Below are 20,173 nucleotides of genomic sequence, written 5' to 3'. Positions count from 1 at the left end.
GTAGCAGATGACAGCAGGCAGAGCGCTAATTCACTTTTTAGCACGAGTCATATACAGACTACATATTTATTTATTTATATAGTAGCCTTTTGCGATTTAATAATTCCTGTGATTCATGTAGCGACTGGCTTTTCTGGATTGGGAATCTGCCCTCATTACGTCAGAGCTCCTTGGTCTAACAACGCAGAAACACTTCAAATTAAAAGCTCCGCCAAAATAAAATCTCAATTTAAATGAAAAAATGATGACAGGAATAGATCACTACTGTTATATAGTTATGTAATATTCACTGATATACTACAATTACTACTACTACTAATAATAATAATAAATCAATAGTAATTGTGTTATATTTAAGCAATATCTCACATCTGTGATGCTCTATTATGCAGCACTTTATTTGATTTTGCTGTGAGATCCTGAAAATCACTTCATTTGATAAAAATAATAAAATTTCATGTTGAAAATTAATTGTTATACTTACATTTGATTAAAATTTTAATTAATTTATTTATTTAAATGCAATTTTGATGATAAAATTTAAATAAACTGCTGATATTGAGTTTAGATAAAAAAAACAGGTATCGACTCGGTATCGACGAGTACTAAAAAGTTTTGGTACTCGTACTCGTTCTCAAAGAAATAGTATCGGAACATCCCTATTATGGATTGTTCATAAATGACTATTAGAGCCCAAAAGTGTTGATGCTCTGCTAGAGAGAGCCAAAAGATGTTTTTTCCATTAAGAAAGATTGGCTTTGATTTTGATGACTGGTACCATTGGAGATTACTGGATCTAAAGAAATCTCAAAGGACTCCACATGGAAAGAATTAGTCAGTTGTCAGACATGTTAGAGTATCCAGTAAAACCCCTGTTTTTTGACTAGTTCATCCAAGTAGTGATATGAACTCCATGCCTCAATTCCTTTGCTAGTGACGCAGGCATTTTTTGAATTTTCAAGAATTTTCTGTTTTGCAGTAACATTTAATTGAAACATTGTTTTGTGTATTGGCTCAGGACAGGAAATAGTGTTATCCTATAATTTCAAATGTGCAAAGTAGAATTTTCTTGTACCATGAATACTTTCAAGAAGTCTACTCATTGCAATCTGGGCTGAAGTGTATATCGGGCTAAACATAAAAAGCAGATCGCAACAATCACTAATTTAACCTGTTTCCAAGTGCCGCCTTGTTTTGAGCACAAGCCGAAAAGGACATACTCAAAATACAATGGCTGTAGTTCATCCCCACATTGTATTACAGGCATAATTGTGGTCTCTTTTGAAAGGAGACACTTGGAAGTTTGTAGTTAAATTAAATAAATTTAAAAGTCATGAAAAAAAAATAGCTAGAAAAGCTCAAATTTATTGTAAGGTGATCAGCTATTTTATGTTTTCATATTTATATTAAATAATATATGACACTGACCTTTGATGCATAGAAATATAATGGAGCTACCCACAAGTCTGATAATGTTCTATTTCAAATTTGAGGATGATAACTTTAAAACTTTTAGTTATATAAATCATTTTACAAGACCATGTCTTGATTCTGGCCACAAATAGCATTAGCTGTTAGCATTAGTGCCTAAATACAGAATAGTAAACATTATAAAATAAACATGATCTTGTGCCTATATTTTACTCCCAATCATAATCGAGTTATTATAGCAGTGTGTTTTAATGATCTCATGTGGATTCCAATCCTATAATGAAGCAGAAAGCAGATTATTGGCAGGTGAAGATGATAGCAGGTGTACAGCTTTTCTGCAATTACAGCTACAGAACTGTCAATAATCATATACAAATACCAGAGACTGCATGGAAATAATAGACAAACCATATATTTTTGTAATTGTCTATTTATTTACAATAAGTCTCAGCAGTCAACTGATTCGTTTTATGCTTGATACGTAATTTATCCTACTATGGTATGGGAAGTCCCTGTCATGTGGGCACTGAGGTATGCAAGATGGCATAACTTCCTCCTTCTCTTGATCATATTTGGAATGAGAAATGAACTTGTGCACCTTCTAGCTTCGTGGGTGTTTGGAAATATATAAGAATCACCATATGAAAGAATTACAGCGTGTCAGTGGATAATATCGCATAATTTAGTGGAACATTTACATAAATAATAATTCTTTATTAAGTAAATATGAGAATATATACAAATTTCCATAAATGTGCACACTGTTGAACTAAATGTTCTACTGGATGTTGTTCACTAAAACATGCTAGGGACAACTCAAAGGGTGTTTACATCACTGAATAGGTATGTTCATCTTTATACTGGTTTCATTTTCATAACTCTCACTTTGATATTTTGATATGTTGACATAAATTAAGAAGTTACTCAGGCAGTAACATTTCTATTGTGAAACATTGGCTAAATATCAAAGCTGAAGTATTACACCTTTCTTATGATGTATAGTTTGTCACGATTAAACAACAATTGAATGTTAATGCAAACAATACTGATCATAAGATCGCTGGCGATTCCTGCCAGTGGAGTTAAGGAGAAAACAATACAAATCATGTTTGTTCTCAGGGGGAAGTCTGGGAAATTAAGTAAAGAGGCATAGAAAATGCTTTGATGGATGAGAAGCACTTTATTCCTATCTTACTAGGATGAGAGGCACCTGGCAGGCTTATGAAGCGGAGGCTGTATTGTGATTGGATGTGATGCCTGATGAATGAATCCTGAAATCTTCCTACTAGAACTACACTTACACTTACACTTACATTTCTATCAGAAAGTGGGAGCGGAGTGGAGAGGAGCATACCCCAAAAGGAATTAGGACCTAATTTAACCTAAGCCCCCAAAAGAAAATACAAAACCAAATAATTAGACTCAGGACAACAACCAGGTCTTCAGAGGAAGAGGGACAAATCTAAAAGAAAAGAAACATAAATGAATGATGCAAACATAAGCCTGTAAGGCTATACGACTTGCTACTATTGTTCTATACAATGCAGAAGGGTAGGCTAGCCTATTAGAATTCTAGAGCCCCTGTGAATGGGTGTGCAATATCTTTGCAGAAGTGTAAACAATGCTTGGGAATGAGCCCTTGCTTGGATTGGCCCTTGCAAAAGGCGGGTATGGTTGTGCAATGCCCCTGCAAAAGTACAAAACAATGTTTTGAGCCCTATGATAAGGGCAACATCATCCATGCAATACCCCAGTTTGTGCAGTACCCCTGCTGGAGGACAAAATACTTTTTGCGTTTGAGCCCTAGATAAGGGCGACATTGTTTGTACAATACCTTTGCAATAGAATAGCAACATTTTGCGTTAGAGCACATTTTGCGTTTTATCCCAATAAAGTCATACAAATACCTTACTTACCTGCTACTACATGTTACTATCCTGACCATGAGCACATGTAGTGAACACATATGTTGATGAACTAATGTAGAGAGCATGAGTGAGGAGCTTATGTTTTGATCAGCAGATGCAGAAATGAACTGTATGCAGAAACTTGAGTAATGAAGCTTGGAATTTAAACATTAGTGAAAAAAGCCCCATAGTGTAGAGAGGCCCCATTGTTTGGAAACCTACATGGTCCTATACTAATAAAATAATAAATAGTTTCAGTGACCCATTGTAATACAAATCTCTCCACTGTAATGACGACAGATGACTCCTTGAGTCCTTGATTTGATTTGATAATTTCTGGTATTAGAGCACAATCTGCATTGTGCTGTTAATGAGATACAGAAATTATGGGCAATGCTTACCACTAGGTGTCAGAGGACACGTAGCAATGATGATGCTTTCCCTTAAGGAAACGTGGATGTGGATATATGAGAAAAGAAAACACAGCTTGATTTGACATGCGAAAGGAGTGAAAACACAATGAAATAAGCATCATCTTGATGGATGATCGTACCTTATGCATTGAAGTACTTGTGCATAAGGATGTGCATGAATATTGGAACCTGCTTCCCTAATAGGAGAATGCTCAGGCATGCAAACGCTGTGGTAACATATGAGAAATGTACACCCGTGCTCGGGTGCCCGAGTGGCATGGCCACCATGCTGCAAAACGCACCGAATTATATAGTAAAATGAATATTGCCGCTTGAAGCGATACTGATGCATTATAAAGCTTAAGGTGAACAGAGGATTGAGAACATTGGAAGTAGAAAACCTGAAACCCCATCTACAACCAGCTATTTGCTTTGATGATTGTTCCCCAAAAGAAGAATAGACTGAGAACTTAGCATATTCTCCTGATGGTGATGAGCATGATGGCTGGTGAAGAGCATGAATATCAAGGTGAGTGATCATCCAACCTGAAGTGACTGTTGCTTGGAGAACCGAGGCATAGTGTGTAACATGACGTGTGTTTCACTCACATGCGCGTGAGTGAAAACACGGAAGTATGCGAAAAATGAGAGGCACCTAGCAGATGAATAATTCAGAGGCTGTATTGTGATTGGATGTGATGCCTGATGAATGAATCCCGAGCTCTTCCTTCTAGAACTACGCTTACATTTTTATTATAAAATACTGCTGTCTATTCCAATTCTTACTTGAACAGTTTTTATTTTACTTAAGATTTTTAATTAAAATTAAGTTCCGAAAGTAAATTCGTGAGTAGCTTGTTAATCTAGGCCTGCCAATCATATCCCAAGTATATACAGTATAAGCGACTGCTTCCCTCGCACTGATGACAATTCTTCTAGCATCTCTCCACCTCCCCATCTCCACCTTTACATTTCATAATGTCTATACTAGTTATTTCAAAACTGACTTTCTATTTCTTGCTTTAGTCAGATAGGGGGAGGGGGGTCTCAGAGCTCAAGCCCAGTCCAGTGCTCAAACCCCTCCATTATGGACAGCACACCAAATACTCTTAATGTGCTCCCAGACTATATGAACCAGTGAACTTGTAAACTATACACAGGGTTGGGAGGGTTACTTTTGAAATGTATTCCACAACAGATTACAGAATACATGCTGTAAAATGTCATTTGTAACGTATTCCGTTAGATTACTCAAGGTCAGTAACGTATTCTAAATACTTTGGATTACTTCTTTATCACTGTTAGATTTTTTCACTTGTTTTGACTATAAAAACTATGCCAGTACAGTAAGACAAAATGCACGTTAAAAATACATTCTCTGAAAAACCTAAATATCTTATGCAGTGTTGTTTCTAAAACAAGATAAATCAAATTGATAATCAAATTGATCTTGTTTTAAGGATTTTTAGATATTTGTACAGGAAAACAATACAAAAATTATTATCAAGATTATGTTTTTTACTCTAATATCAAAGGTCTTACTAGAAAAAAAGAAATTATGATCCAACGTGAATTTTCTTGCTAAAAAAATATGATTGTGCCTGGTAACGTGCATGTAAAATGGCTAGAAATAGCATTTTAGCTTAGCGTAAAACTGACAGTTTACACAAGGATTATTTCTATTTCTTGTGCTCCAAACTTACTTCAAACTTACTTCTCTGTCTGCTTGTATGAATGTAACACATCATAAGAAAGTGTTTCACCGCTGTTCAAATGCACTTTTGATCGCATTATTTATATGTGTAAATGTTTTCCATCTGAAAGGACTAAATATTAAATGAAACAAATGACAATAAAATGCAAAGTAATCTCTTCAGTAATCAAAATACTTTTTGAATGTAACTGTATTCTAAATACCAATGATTTAAATTGTAACTGTAGTGGAATACAGTTACTTATATGTTGTATTTTAAATACGTAATCCCGTTACATGTCTTTTGTTACTCCCCAACCCTGACTATAAAGTAGCCATCCTGACTAGTCATTACATTTTAAAAGTGAGATTAGAAATGTTAATCTGTCGGTGCCTAACATTCTTCATCTTGTCTGTTATGTCCTTTTGTGTTCCAATGAAGAAAGTCATATGAGTTTGGGACAAAGTAAGGGTGAGTAAATCATGACATAATTTTCATTTTTGGTTGCATATGCCTTTAATCTTCCGCACTGCTCACTTTTCCTGATTGTCGGATGTCTGGTAGATCTATTCAGGTCATTAAGAAAAAAGGAGCCTTAAAACTATCTGATGACTTTCACGTTCCCAGCTGCTTTAGAGATGACAAAACGGTTCTTAATGGATTTCAGAGAGAACTGAAATATGTGGCTCTGCTTTGCTTTCAGTCCTGGTAGTCTTCCTCTGTGACTAAGTGTGATGGTAGCCCTTCATGCAGTGGTGTCGATTTATGCAATGCTCGGGCATTTCCTTCGTAATGAACTCTCATGGGATGCAGTAGGGAGTGAGGGAGGTGGACAGGACAGATCTCTGTAATATTTCCCGGGAGACCGATCTAAATGACTAGGTCAGCAGCATGGGCTCTGCGGTTTGCTGGCTTCAATTTTGTGATGACTGAGGGAGCTCCGACTTGACTCTAAAAGCTGTGTTTGAAGTTCACACTTGACATTCCAGCACATCAGAGAAGGGGGCTAACCTTGCTATTGATTTGCGCTCTCGTTTGGGCCTGTCTAATTTGCTATGGAAGCAAAGGGAAAAGACCCTGCTTTCTGGCAGGGAAAAGCCAATAAGTCATAGGGACTGCGATGTGTCCCATCCGTGCTCTTTAATCGATTAGTCCTGTGTGTCTAAAGCCCTGTAGACTCTTTCCTCTCTTTCTCTTTCTCTGTCTTGTTATATGCACAATGCCTTACAATGGCCGCAATCTGTCACTCAAACTGAAGGAATCTCAACTAGACACAGCACGAACTTAACATAAGCTGTCAAGTATATCTGTCAGTGAGTTTGTTCACTCTGGCAGAGAGATTTGTATTGATTTTGGCTCACAGTTTGAGTTTCCCAGTTTCCCTTCATGGACTATTCTCATTGTCATCTTTAAGTTGCCTTAGCAAGAAGATCTCACGTTTGTTCCATAAGAAACTGGCAGATGGTTTGGGAATATTAGGATGAGTTTGTTTTTGATTGTGACAGGCAATGTTACTCAGTTTTAGGGGTGGCTGTGGCCTGAACACATGAATTAGAGACAGAAAGAGGATGGATCGATTTAGAGATCAGGTTGCCCGATGGTTTCTTCCAAAGCTGATGAAAACATGATATAGCAGGCTACAGAAATAGCCATTATAGCTGATTCACTTAATGGACTTGATGCACAAGCTTTGTGCTGTACCTGTCTTTGAAATACAGTGGTGTTCCAAAGTATTAATCCACATTTGAGTCCACAGTTTTAGGATGGTTATGACATAAAATTAATGAGAAATATTGAAGATTCTGCATGAATTCTAGGTCACTAATAAAATAAGTATATTTGTGACACTGACCATGTTAACTTCATTGTACAAAAGGTCAGATTTATAGAAGATGCCCTTTTGGAACATTCATCAAAACGTGGATCAGCAGGTTTTACACAAACTTTTGGAGTCCATGCCAGCTTTAGTGAATGCTGTCATTAAAAGCAACTTGAATCAAGCCATTCCAGAATGTGACATATTTCCAAACTAAACTTGATTTTTAATGAGAAAAATGTTTATGCCGTGACTTTTTTCCATCAGGAACTGATTGAATATTGATACAAAATAAAAAGCATAAAATATGGACATTACATATCAAAATGGTAGTACATATCAGAACCGGTTGAAATTTTTTATTTTCTTCATACTTTTTCTGATAAAAGAAAAACATAATTGATGATGACAGCCAGGATATTAAATGCCACAGATCAATATTTACTGAGTAATCCATTATTTTTTAGAGGGGGAGGGGGGGATCAAAATAACTATTTTCACCTAGGATTTTGGAGCAAAGCTACAAGTAAAAAAAATCCCCTTAGAATGGTGCCAGCTTCATTATTTTATTTTTTACACAGAGCTAGGTAAGTATATTACTAAAATCAGTTAACTTCAGCACCCCTTTTTGCATTACATGCCAATTTTGTGACTCAAAAAAAAAATTAAAAAAAGTTTTGAAATGCCTATAACTCCAGAAGTAATAAAGATGTCTTAATGTACTTTTAGATTCTGAGTCACAACAAACTTTCCTTTTTGTATCTTAATTTTTAAAGGTGTACTTTGTTAATGTCATCTTGGACTTATGGTACGCTCACATCATGTCGGAATTACTGTAATTACGGGATGGCAACTCATAGATTCTACTCTGAGCTGAGCTAGACTTCATAGTTATTTGTTTCCATGGCAACGCCAAAACGGCTTTGTTGTTGATAACAGTAAAATGTGTATCACGTCATTATTGCACCTCTATACCGTATGTTCTTGCAAATTGTTTAATTAAAAAATAAATGCTCCATGCATCAGTGGTATTATAAAATGGCAGATCAAACAGAAATGTGTGTTCACTAATTTCAACTGTTGAGGCTGCTGCCATATTGGTTCTTTTTACTTGACATCATTATCATCAAGTTGGTGCTTCACAGAATTCAGAGTTGACAACTTGTAATTACCAGTTCTACGAAGACATGAACGTTTTTTAAAAGTCGGAATCTCAAATCTCATAATTATGGTAATTCCGACATGACGTCAGAGACTATTTAGCAGAGACGGGCCACTTCTATTCAAATGAATGGGAGAAATTGGAACGCCCAACCAAGAACCTCTAGTGCCCAACGGTCAACAGATGTAGAAAGGAAGTCCTGCTTTATAGGTAAAAGAGCCAATCACCTTTTAGATACAGAGATCGCCTGTCAATCAACTCGAGAACGTGCATGCACATTAGCTATACAAGCTGGAAAAATTACGTTTTTAGCGTATGAGGTAAAGAAGCACAATTTATGATACCAGTTTTGTTAGCTTTTACTGCTGATTTTAAATATGCTCTTTGATATAATCTTGACCAACCATTTTTGAGATTTTGGTGTTCCCCCATTCTAGTAGATAGGAGCTGCACTGGCATGACTGGAAACAGCCTCCCGGGAGCATTCCAAAGATGGCCAACAGTGGACTGACTTGCTAGAAAGACTTTGATGATGTGAATGCACCATTACATTAACTCATAGGGGCATGGATGCTGCATCCTTCAAACACAGTAGTTTGCAGTTAACGATTGTAGCCATTGTAGTTGATTGCCATAATGAAATGAATCCACAAAAGTGGATTTTCACTTTCCAGTGAAAGTTTTCAATAACGGCAGTTACAGAGATTAAGCGAGTAGTATTTGGCTGGTCACATGAACTCATTATGGCGGCCTCCATGAGGGGATCCTCTTCATGTAGAATAAATCATCTTTTTTATTTTGCTGATATGACTGAAGTCTTCATCTCCTGCGAGTCATCATAATTATATAAATATGTTTCAAAATTGCAGTTAATTTCTTTAGGAGTAAAACTTTTATGAAAACAAAAAATACTGAGTGCATCTTTAAGACCCTATATGGTTAAATCCCAGAGATAAGGGGCTCTCAGTGTGGTTACATGCTTAAATTGTTAAATTTTACCCATTTTCAATGGTCGAAAAATAAATGTGTTCAGATGGTATGAATCTAGATTTTCCTGTTTGTTTGTTTTTTTGTGTTTTTTTCTGTTGAAACAAGAAATTAACCTTTATTTATTTACATAAAACAGTAATTCAGAAATTGTACTTTTCACTGAAATTAAATTAGAAAAACTGTTAAATAGAAGCGTTTTCACCAGTGGAACCTACTGTACTGTAAATGTACATGTTCTCTTTGCTAATCTCCCTCTCTCTGTTTTTCTCTTTTTCAATCCTTCTACCTGCCCCGTGTTCTTTCAGGCGGGAATGATTCGTGCAGGTCAAGAGGAGTTTTTTATCGAACCACTGGAGAGAGGAGGCGATATGACAGGAGAGGAGGAAGGAGGACCCGGGCGACATCACATCGTCTACCGTTCCTCTGACATCAAGAGGCCACCCGTCAATCAACCTGCTGACTTTCACCCCAGAGGTCAGATCCGTTCACCCTGCCTCTTTTTAACACAACACTGGTCATGGAGTCCTGCACATGCATGCTGATGAACAGCGAATGATGCTTCTTCTTCTTCATATATATTTTGTGGCGGGTGAACCACATTTAGTGTATACCGTCATCTACAAGACTAGTGCAATCAGCATGGGAATTTTAATCTAACTGTGCTCTATACTATTAATGTTGAGATAAGATACTCATGAGTTCCCCCCCCAAAAAAAGTATGATCCCCTCCATGTGAGGTCAAGGCTGCTGCATGTTCAGCCCCATTACCCAGGCCTTACAGGGGTGTTCATCAATACTACAGGTGTGTCCCAAACCGCACACTTCTGCACTATTCTATGTCATTTTTTAGTGTAAGTAGTCCGATTAGTATGTTTACACTGAAAATGCAACAAAAAGAAGTGTACTTTAAGTACCCGGATGATGCACTTTTTCAACCGTCAAAATGGAGTGTGGAATGTTGGACACTTCGTGCACTCAGAGCTTGCGGCTTGCCGTACATAGCGGAAGGGGCAGAGTTACCTGGCTGCGTTGCTGGTCTGACAAAACACTTGTAAATAATGAAGAATGTAGCAGCTAGTGAAACATCTGTGAAGACAGCACCTTGCATATGTAAGTTGAATGTTTTACCATCACAACACGAATATGAATATGTACATTGTTTGAGATACAAGTGTTGAACTGAGATCCGCTAATGCACTAAATCTAGAAGCAACACAACACGTGCGCTTGAAACGTCACTTCCGTCAGCTGTTAAAATGGCGAATGCTTCCGTGAAGTACTAGTAACAAACCGTTAAGTGTTCCATTTGGGACAATACTACATGGTTAAGTGCATAGTATATTTCGTAAGTTCGTAGTATATAGTGTGTCATTTGGGACACAGCTTTTGTGAATGCAACTATTAACATGTCATCCCTAATCTACTCAACACCACATCATATGCATACATCTAGCCTAGTATCCACCAAATAATTCATAAAGCTTCAAAAATACCCGCTACCCTTAATCCTGTCTTCACCATGCATTCAAGGGAAAACACACTATCTTTAACCTTGTTCAGACTTTATTGTAGGACACCCAGTCCTCTGAATATTGTCTACAGTACATAATAACATGTTCTACTGTTTCCATCATTCCACAATGACAGCACTGACCCGTGTTATGTTTTCCCATTAAGAATAAATTAGCATGTAGCCCAGTATGTCCAAGTCGTAGCCTCAGTAATATCATCTCCTCTCTTCTGTATCAACCCGAACTACAAGACTCTTTGCTTACAAGTGGATGTATACCATGGAACTGCCTTCCAGTTGGACAAGAATCCCATCTTCTTTGAAATTCATTAATTATTTCAATTGTGAGAACTGATTTGCCCTCACCCTATTCTAAAGGATTCTGTAAATCTTTATTAATTCTTTTTAGGGACTTTTTTGAAAGCTGATCTGCCTCCTTGTTTCCATTTACTGCTGCATGTGCTGGTATCCAACTGAACCTAACATTGATTCCCATACTGTCAAGTGACAGCAACACCAATAATATATCTATCATAAGGTCTTCTCTGATAGTTTTTAAAAAGGTCTAAGCTATTTAGGGCTGACAAAGAATCTGAACACAAAACCACTCTATCTGGTCGCACCTCATCCATCCATTGAAGGCCCACCAATGAGGCCACTAATACTACTGAATAAACTGATAACTTATTCGATGACCTTTTAAAGATACAAGACTTGAATTCCAGTGTAAACACCCCAATGTCAGTATGTTCCGACTCCGGATCCTGAGATCTGTCTGTATGAATCTGAAGGTAAGAATAGTACTGACTACCTATGAAATATTCGACATAATTACATACATTAACAACGTACATATCTTTTCAGCAAGATTGATGACTATATATGTTGCTGGGAATAGCCATGGGGAACAACTCCCAGAACTATAGAGGGTACAATATTCAGATTTGACATATTGTATTCTTCTCCCTCATTACTAATTGTCCATACGAAACCTTTACCTTAGGCATTTTGGTATTCCCAGCAGTCCTCTAAAACATTTGACACTATGTGGCTAGTCCTGCTGCCTTTTAGCCTGGTCCAGTATGTAGTATGTAACTCCCGTTTCCACCAACAGAGTACTCACTGGAGTAGCTCGAATGGCCCCATTGCATAGCTTAAGGGCCTTATCTGTACTGTATCCAGAATACTAAGATTGGTTTTAGCGGCAACATTGAAACTGAGCATCTATAAACAAGTACAGGTCTTAACATTAGTTTAGCGAATGATGCTAGGGAAGCAAATTGGTTAAGTTTCCTGCTATTGAATCTCATCTACTTGCTTGATGGTTAGGTTATTAGCTGAAAATATTGTAAGAAGTCCAATATCTTGAGACCATAAGTGAAAATGCTTCTATTTTGCATCTAATTGAATACAAACATTTGCAATACAAATTAGTATAACAGCTGTAAGGAAATACAGTTCCCTATCTGTCACTCACTCGATGTTGTGTCGATGTAGTGACACTAGGGGTCACACTTGGGAGCCCAAGACACCTCTGGTCTTTGATAAAAGGCCAATGAAAATTGGCGAGTGGTATTTGCATGCCACTCCCCCGGAGATACGGGTATAAAAGGAGCTGGTATGCAACCACTCATTCAGATTTTCTCTTCGGAGCCGAATGGTCACGCTCACTGAGCTGAATTCCCACGACTGTTCATTCACCTCTGCTGGATCTGACGGCGCATTTCAGCGGCTTCTCCCCCCTCTGCACTGGTGCAATGCAGAGAATGCCCCTGGGCGCTTCGGCAGAAATGAGAGTATATTTCTCTAAAAGAGTATATTTCTCTAAAAGAACGGCACACACGGAACGTCTTTTTAAAGACGCCTTTCCGATTGTGTGTTATTCCTGGTTGCGCTCGTTATCTCTCGCCTTCTGACGGTCAGGATCGCTGTCTTTCGTGTCTGGGCACTGCTCACGCGGAGACAGCATTCGTGGATGGTCATGTTCTCATTGCGAGGACATGTCCATGGCAACGATGCGGTCGCGGCTCGCCTTCGTAAGAAAGCGAGCCACCCGAGAGGCTCCCCGCATCGGTCCTTTGCCCATGGGTATGAGGACAGTGCGGCTAGCACTGGGGGCGATTTGGGGACCCCAATGGGACCGCCTCCGCCGGGTATCCCCCCACGGACCTCCCATTCCCCAGCATGCTCATCTGCCCCGATCGGGCTTCCGGATGAGTCCGCCGGCTCGTCTCACGGCGAGTTCGACCTCTTATTCGGAGCCTGCGAAAGTGATGAGTTCTCGAGCACAGCATCGGAGAGCAGGCTCGTCCAGTTGGACGAGGAAGCCTCAGCTGGGCTCCTCCCTTCGGGGACGATTGCCCAGTCACAGGCTGACGCAGAGATGACGACATGCTTTCCCGGGCAGCCGCGAGCATCGGCTAGAGTGGAACCCTCTGCTCTTCCCTGAACCCTCGATGATTGGTTCCTGGGCTCGCGGCGCCGCTCAAAGCCATGCACCGCCCCCGTTCCTGTCTTCCCGGAAGTGCATGAAGAGCTGACAAGGTCATGGGAGGCACTTTTTACTGCCCGGTCCCGATCTTTTCAGCTTCCCCGCCCTCACTACCCTCGATGGTGGGGTGACCAAGGGCTATTCGGCAGTCCCCCGGTGGATAAAGGTGCTCGTGGTGCACCTATACCCGCAGAGCACCGCCACCTGGCACGGGTGCCCAAAGCCTGTAGGTTTACGTCGTCTCTGATGGCCAAGGCCTACGGTGCCGCTGGACAAGCCTCCTCCGCCCTGCACGCCATGGCTCTCCTGCAAGTCCGCCAAGGTGCTAAAGGAACTTCACGAGGGTAATTCCGCCCCGGGATTGATGCAGGAACTGCGCTCGGCGACCGACCTCGCTCTCCGAGCGACGGAGGTCACGGTGCGGTCTCGGGTGGACGATGTCCACATTAGTGGTCCAGGAGTGCCACCTTGGGCTCAACCTGGTCAAGATGGGTGAGGCCGACAGGACATGATTCCTTGCTGCCCCCATCTCCCAGGCTGGCCTATTCGGCGACACCGTCAAGGACTTTGCCCAGCAGAGGATAGAACCTGTCCCTCCAGCCGAGATGAAGAAGTGGTTTTACAGCCCCTACTTCATCATACCAAAAAAAAAAGGCAGTGGGTTGCGGCCAATCTTGGACCTGTGAGTACTGAACTGGGCTTTACACAGACTCCCGTTCAAGATGCAGATGCAAAAACGCATTCTGGCGAGCATCCGGTATCAAGATTGGTTCGCGGCGGTAGACCTGAAGGACGCGTACTTCCACGTCTCGATCCTTCCTCGACACAGACCCTTCCTGCGGTTTGCATTCGAGGGTCAGGCATATCAGTACAAGGTCCTCCCTTTCGGCCTGTCCCTGTCTCCTCGCATCTTCACGAAGGTCGCAGAGGCAGCCCTTGCCCCGCTAAGGGAGGTCGGCATTCGCATTCTCAACTATCTCGACGACTGGCTAATCATAGCTCACTCTCGGGACATGTTGTGCGCACACAGGGACTTGGTGCTCTCACACCTCAGCTGACTAGGGCTTCGGGTCAACCGGGAAAAGAGTAAGCTCCTCCCGGTTCAGAGCATCTCTTTATTCGGTTCGGAGTTGGACTCGGTCTCTTTGACAGTGCGCCTCACGTACAAGCATGCCAAGTCGGTGTTGGTCTGTTTGAAGGACCTCAAGATCCCGCACCCCATCTACTCATCGCCAAGGGCGTCCCCCTGCGGTGACTGCACCGGCTCCGCCGCAGCCCGCCCCTTCGGCCTGGCCCCGGTGTGGACCCCACCACAGGAAGCAGATGCCACCCGTCTCGCGGCCACCCAGAACCCGTGAAAGGCTTCAAAGAGCCCACTTGAGACGGGTGACCCAGGGACAACAAAACCCGCTGCTCTGGAGCTGGTAAGCAGATCTATCCATCTTTTTGTTACCTTTTGCATTTAATTGCGCTGCATGCCCAAGTGGCTGCAGTACTCAAGAGCTCAGCAAGAGTGGTTTCCTTGTTCCCTGGGTCACGTATCCGGTGTGCACGGCCGTCATCACGACCACCGTCCACCACTCTATTTGGCAGGTTTGGCACTCCAGCGGCGGTCTCACGCCCCTGAGCGCCCAGCTGTGGCACAAATCCACCACCGATGTGACAGTCTCCATGGGTCACGAGGACAGGCCACTTCCTCCCCCGTCCCAGGCTGCTCCGGGGGTGGTCACAAGGAACCAGGTAAGTGCTTCGATGTCCTTAGACTCAGCACGGCCACGACGTGGTGTGGCACCTCGAGCTCCGCCCCGCCGCGAGGCCCCACCTGCCGGTATGTCCGATGACGTTGTCCCTTTGGTCCCCCTTGCGCGGAACTTGGACGCATGGCTTGCGCTTTCCAATCCTTCGCGAGGGCTGGTCCGAACCGTCCGACTCGGCTGCACGATTCACTTCGCCGGGCGTCCGCCCAGGTTCAGCGGGGTCCACTTCACCTTGGTGAAGGACGAAAACGCTGCTACCTCACGCGGAGATCGCTACCCTCCTACGGAAGGGCACGATAGAATCTGTCCCTCCAACCGAGATGAAGAAGGGGTTTTTCAGCCCCTACTTCATCGTACCGTAAAAAGGCGGTGGGTTGCGGCCAATCTTGGACCTGTGAGTTCTGAACTAGGCTTTACACAGACTCCCGTTCAAGATGCAGACACAAAGACGCATTCTGGCGAGCGTCCGGATTCAAGATTGATTCGCAGCGGTAGACCTGAAGGATGCGTAATTCCACGTCTCATTCCTTCCTCGACACAGACCCTTCCTGTGGTTTGCTTCCCGTCGGGAAGACCCCCAGAGATGCGCAGTCGGATCAGTGCTTTCCTTCCTGCAGGAGAGGTTGGAAGGGAGGCTGTCCCCTTCCACCTAGAAGGTGTACGTTGCCACCATAGCAGCACACCACGACACAGTCGACGGTAAGTCCTTAGGGAAGCACAACCTGATCATCAGGTTCCTAAGAGGCGGCAGGAGGCTGAATCCCTCCAGACCGTGCCTCGTTCCCTCATCAGACGTCTCTGTAGTTCTTTAGAGTCTACAGAGAGCCCCCTTTGAGCCTTTGCAGTCAGCCGAGCGTAAGGCACTCTCCTTGAAGACTGCCCTCCTGACTGCGCTCACTTCCATCAAGAGGGTAGGTGACTTGCAAGTGTTCTCTGTCAGCGAAATGTGCCTGGAGTTTGGTCCAGGTTACTCTCACCTGATCCTGAGACCCTGACTGGGCTATGTGCCCAAGGTTCCCACCACCCCTTTAGGGACAAGGTGGTGAACCTGCAAGTGCTGCCCCAGGAGGAGGGAGACCCAGCCCTGTCATCGCTGTGTCCGGTGCGCGCTTTACGTATCTAATTGGATCGTACGCAGAGCTTTAGAATCTCTGAGCAGCTCTTTGTCTGCTTTGGTGCACAGCGGAAAGGAAGCACTGTCTCCAAGCAGAGGATCACCCACTGGCTTATTGATGCCATAACTATGGCATATGTCACCTAGGACATGCTGCCCCCAGTAGGGCTACAAGCCCATTGTACCAGGGGTGTAGCGGCTCCCTGGGCCCTGGCCAGGGGTGCCTCTCTAACAGTCATTTGCAGAGCAGCGGGCTGGGCAACACCCAACACCTGTGCAAGGTTCTACAACCCCCGGGCGGAACCGGTTTCATCCCAGGTAGTGGCACGCAACACAAGCGGATAAGCCCGGGATAGCTGGCCGGGTGTATCGCTTGCACATAGCGCCTTCCACCTCCCTTAGAGCTGAAGATGTGCGCCATTAATTCCCAGTAGTGTTCACAAACTTTGTTCCATGGTTGACTTCCTCCGAGCCCTGTGACAGTCAAGTTTTCGGAGAGACTCGCTGCCGGCCCAGTACACGTGCTAATTAAGAGTCCTGTTCTGGGGTAGGTGCTCCGCATGTGGCGGTTCCCTGTAAGGCTAACCCCATGCGATATATCTTCCACTAATTCGTTTCCCTGTTGGCAAACTGCGTCTTCCTTGGGCAAAGCCCCTCTCTTTGGGCGAGGTGTGGTGTCTGCAGTGTCTTCCCCTTGGGAGGGACACCCCCCGACTAGACCTGGCGGCCCAGTTGGATATTCCCCCTTCTTTTTTAGGGAGTGGAAAAAAAGAAGGGGAAAAGAGGCCACGACTGGGTTAAGCCTGTCTCTATCTTTTGGGTAGTCGACTTGTCCCCAAAAAGGGCCGTTCGACACTCATAACTATGTTGGAGGAGGTTACGTGTCGACCTGGTGTGCTGGCTATGAGGCACACAGTAGTCTGCCCACCACACACCGCCAGTTCACGTAACACAGTTCAGCCAGTTGTGGCATTTCGTATAGGTACCCCTAGTGTCACTACATCGACACAACGTCGAGTGAGTGACAGATAGGGAACGTCATGGTTACTTGTGTAACCTCCGGTCCCTGATGGAGGGAACGAGACATTGTGTCCCTCCTGCCACAACGCTGAACTACCCGCTGAAATGGCTGGACCTTATATCGCCTCCTCAGCATAAACCTGAATGAGTGGTTGCATACCAGCTCCTTTTATACCCGTATGTCCGCGGGAGTGGCATGCAAATACCACTCGCCAATTTTCATTGGCCTTTTATCAAAGACCAGAGGTGTCTCAGGCTCCCAAGAGTGACCCCTAGTGTCACTACATCGACACAACATCTCGTTCCCTCCATCAGGGAATGGAGGTTACACAAGTAACCATGACGTTCTATTTTTTTTATTTTTTTTATTTTATAATTATATTATATATATTCTGTGTTTCACTGTAATGTTCTATGTGCACTTGCTTGTTTCTCCTATCACCAAAAAAAATTCCTTGTGTACGTGAGCACACTTGGCATTAAAGCTCATTCTGATTCTAATTCTGATTACTATTACATCATGACAACAGTCACTTGAAAGAGAACCTGACCACTGTATTACAGTGATACAATAAATAGCAAAAATAAAATGAGAACAGACAGTTGTGTTAATGTGATTCATACTTCTGTTCTGGATTTTTGCATTTTACATCATATGGTGCTAACACTTTTACCTAAAGTTATTTTCAACAATGAAAGCGCTTAAGAGCACACAAGAGCACCTACAATAAGCAATACAAATACAGTAGATGGACATAAATGCATGCAGGTAATATAATAACGATTAATAATCACACAAACCCTTTTCTGTTCACTTTGTAAAGAGAAAAGCTGATCATTCACATGAGCCGACCTTACACCTTTTATGTTATTTATTTTTATTGAACTTTTTCTTATGCATTCAACCATTAAACTTACATGACATTTAATTTAAGAATGGAAGAGCTGAAGCACTGTCAGTCTCACCACCATGTTTGTAGATATTGCACATTCACAAGTGCAGTTCTGAAGTGAACCTTCCGTCGAGCAAGGGATTGTGAGCAATATTAGCTGAAATAGCATGCAAGGATCCACACTTCGAAAATATACCAGAAAAAATAGACCATCCATCTGGACAGTTTTGGCACACTCTTTTAAACATTTGAAACATATACTCATCTCAAATACTATTTAGGACTAATAGTATGCACATTGAGACACATCTTGGTCCGGAAGTATGAATTTTTCCATAGGGATTTAATAACATTTTTCATAAAAGAGTTCTAAGCATGAACGAAACAACCAGCTCTGTGGTAAATGGATTCACAACATTTGATATGAAGCAAAAAAAAAAAAAAAGTATTTGAAAATCTGAAAAAAGGACAAAAGTGTATGTGTACTTATTGTTTTTCATGAGGGCATGAAATACTAGCCCATGAAGCATTGCTACTGACGTAATCAAAATTAAAAACAATGGAAAACTATTGTTTTAATGTTGCTGATTATAAGTATATAAACAATATATGTAAAGTTTATTTTAAAATATACAGATATAAGTTTGAGAGTGAGGTAGACCGACTCAATAGCAACATCAGTAGTGCATCATGAAATTGGGCAGTTGCTGCCTGAGCTCGTTTGTTGTGGTTTTGCTGCATTCCATTCAACTCAGAAAGCCGTAATTTCCAGCTTCCTACTAGTAAAAGTGCAATGGAACGAGGGTACGTGACGTCACCTGAACATGGCAGCACCTAGGGAGATGTACAAAGTGTATTATTATCATGATAATTCACTTTAAAGCAAATAAAATGCATGAATGAGTCAATGTTCCTACATTACATGATAATAAAACTTGTTCAGCAACATTTGCAGAAACAGGTGTGTAAAATAAATTAAATTATACTCTCTTTTGATGATCGTACACCTGTTGAACAAATGCGATCATTTCATTGCATAATTTTTCCTACCACAATTTGGTTTCTAAGAGACTTCTCTATTGATCTCGGACACATGCTAAGCTACTTTGTTTCCTTATATGTCATCTTCCGAGCATCGGGCAGTGGAAGCCCTTCATGGTCGAGATTGGAGATATCAAATAGAAATGTCGTACAACCAACTTTGAATAGAATGCAGCATTTGTTTGCGGCAATATCAGATTATCTGTCTTTAAAGGTATATACGTCAGCATTAGAAACAAATTCAACTTTGGGGAGGAGGAGCGGTAATAGTGGGGGTTAAATGTTAAATGTTGATTCAATGTATATATGTTGTGTTTTTTCTTTGTAATATGTCTATGAATCAAGAAAAAAATGTAATTGAAAAAATACATAAATAAATTCCACTATGGAACATTTTTTTATTCTTCTATGGAAGAAATGGGATTTTTACTTCTGGAACCAGGCTGTTGTACTCTATATTCTATGGTCAGGCTTGGGATATTAAATAAATAAAATCCAGTATTCCAGTATTCAATATTGATTGAAAATACAAAAACTGTGATTGTCAATTGTCAAAGTTATTTTCTCTGTAAGTAACACTATTTTGCAAACTACTGTTTTCATTTTATTTTTAGTTTATTTCGTGTTTTTTTTTCTTAATAATTTTCATTAACAATAAAAACCTTTGACTATCACCCCTGGAGTTACGAGTTCGAATCCAGGGTGTGCTGAGTGACTCCAGCCAGGTCTCCTAAGCAACCAAATTGGCCTGGTTGCTAGGGAGGGTAGAGTCACATGGGGTAACCTCCTCGTGGTCGCGATTAGTGGTTCCCACTTTAAATGGGACGCGTGGTAAGTTGTGCGTGGATCGCAGAGAACATCATGAGCCTCCACATGCTGTGAGTCTCCGTGGTGTCATACACAGCAAGCCACATGATAAGATGCGCAGATTGAC

General features: G+C 41.8%; 1 protein-coding gene across 1 annotated transcript in view; it reads left to right on the top strand.

The window, feature by feature from the left end:
* The window catches only part of LOC127431107 (A disintegrin and metalloproteinase with thrombospondin motifs 2-like), a 148,688-nt gene that overhangs the window by 43,916 nt on the left and 84,599 nt on the right, over nt 1–20,173 (top strand). The window contains exon 3 of the mRNA XM_051681367.1: nt 9,719–9,887. Coding sequence (XP_051537327.1) covers nt 9,719–9,887 — 169 coding nt within the window. The remainder of the gene's footprint in view (nt 1–9,718; nt 9,888–20,173) is intronic.

This window comes from Myxocyprinus asiaticus, chromosome 40 (assembly GCF_019703515.2).
Source record: "Myxocyprinus asiaticus isolate MX2 ecotype Aquarium Trade chromosome 40, UBuf_Myxa_2, whole genome shotgun sequence".
In the NCBI taxonomy this organism is placed as follows: domain Eukaryota; kingdom Metazoa; phylum Chordata; class Actinopteri; order Cypriniformes; family Catostomidae; genus Myxocyprinus; species Myxocyprinus asiaticus.
The sequence above is the reverse complement of the archived record's forward strand: the minus strand, read 5'-3'. Positions and strand labels throughout refer to the sequence as shown.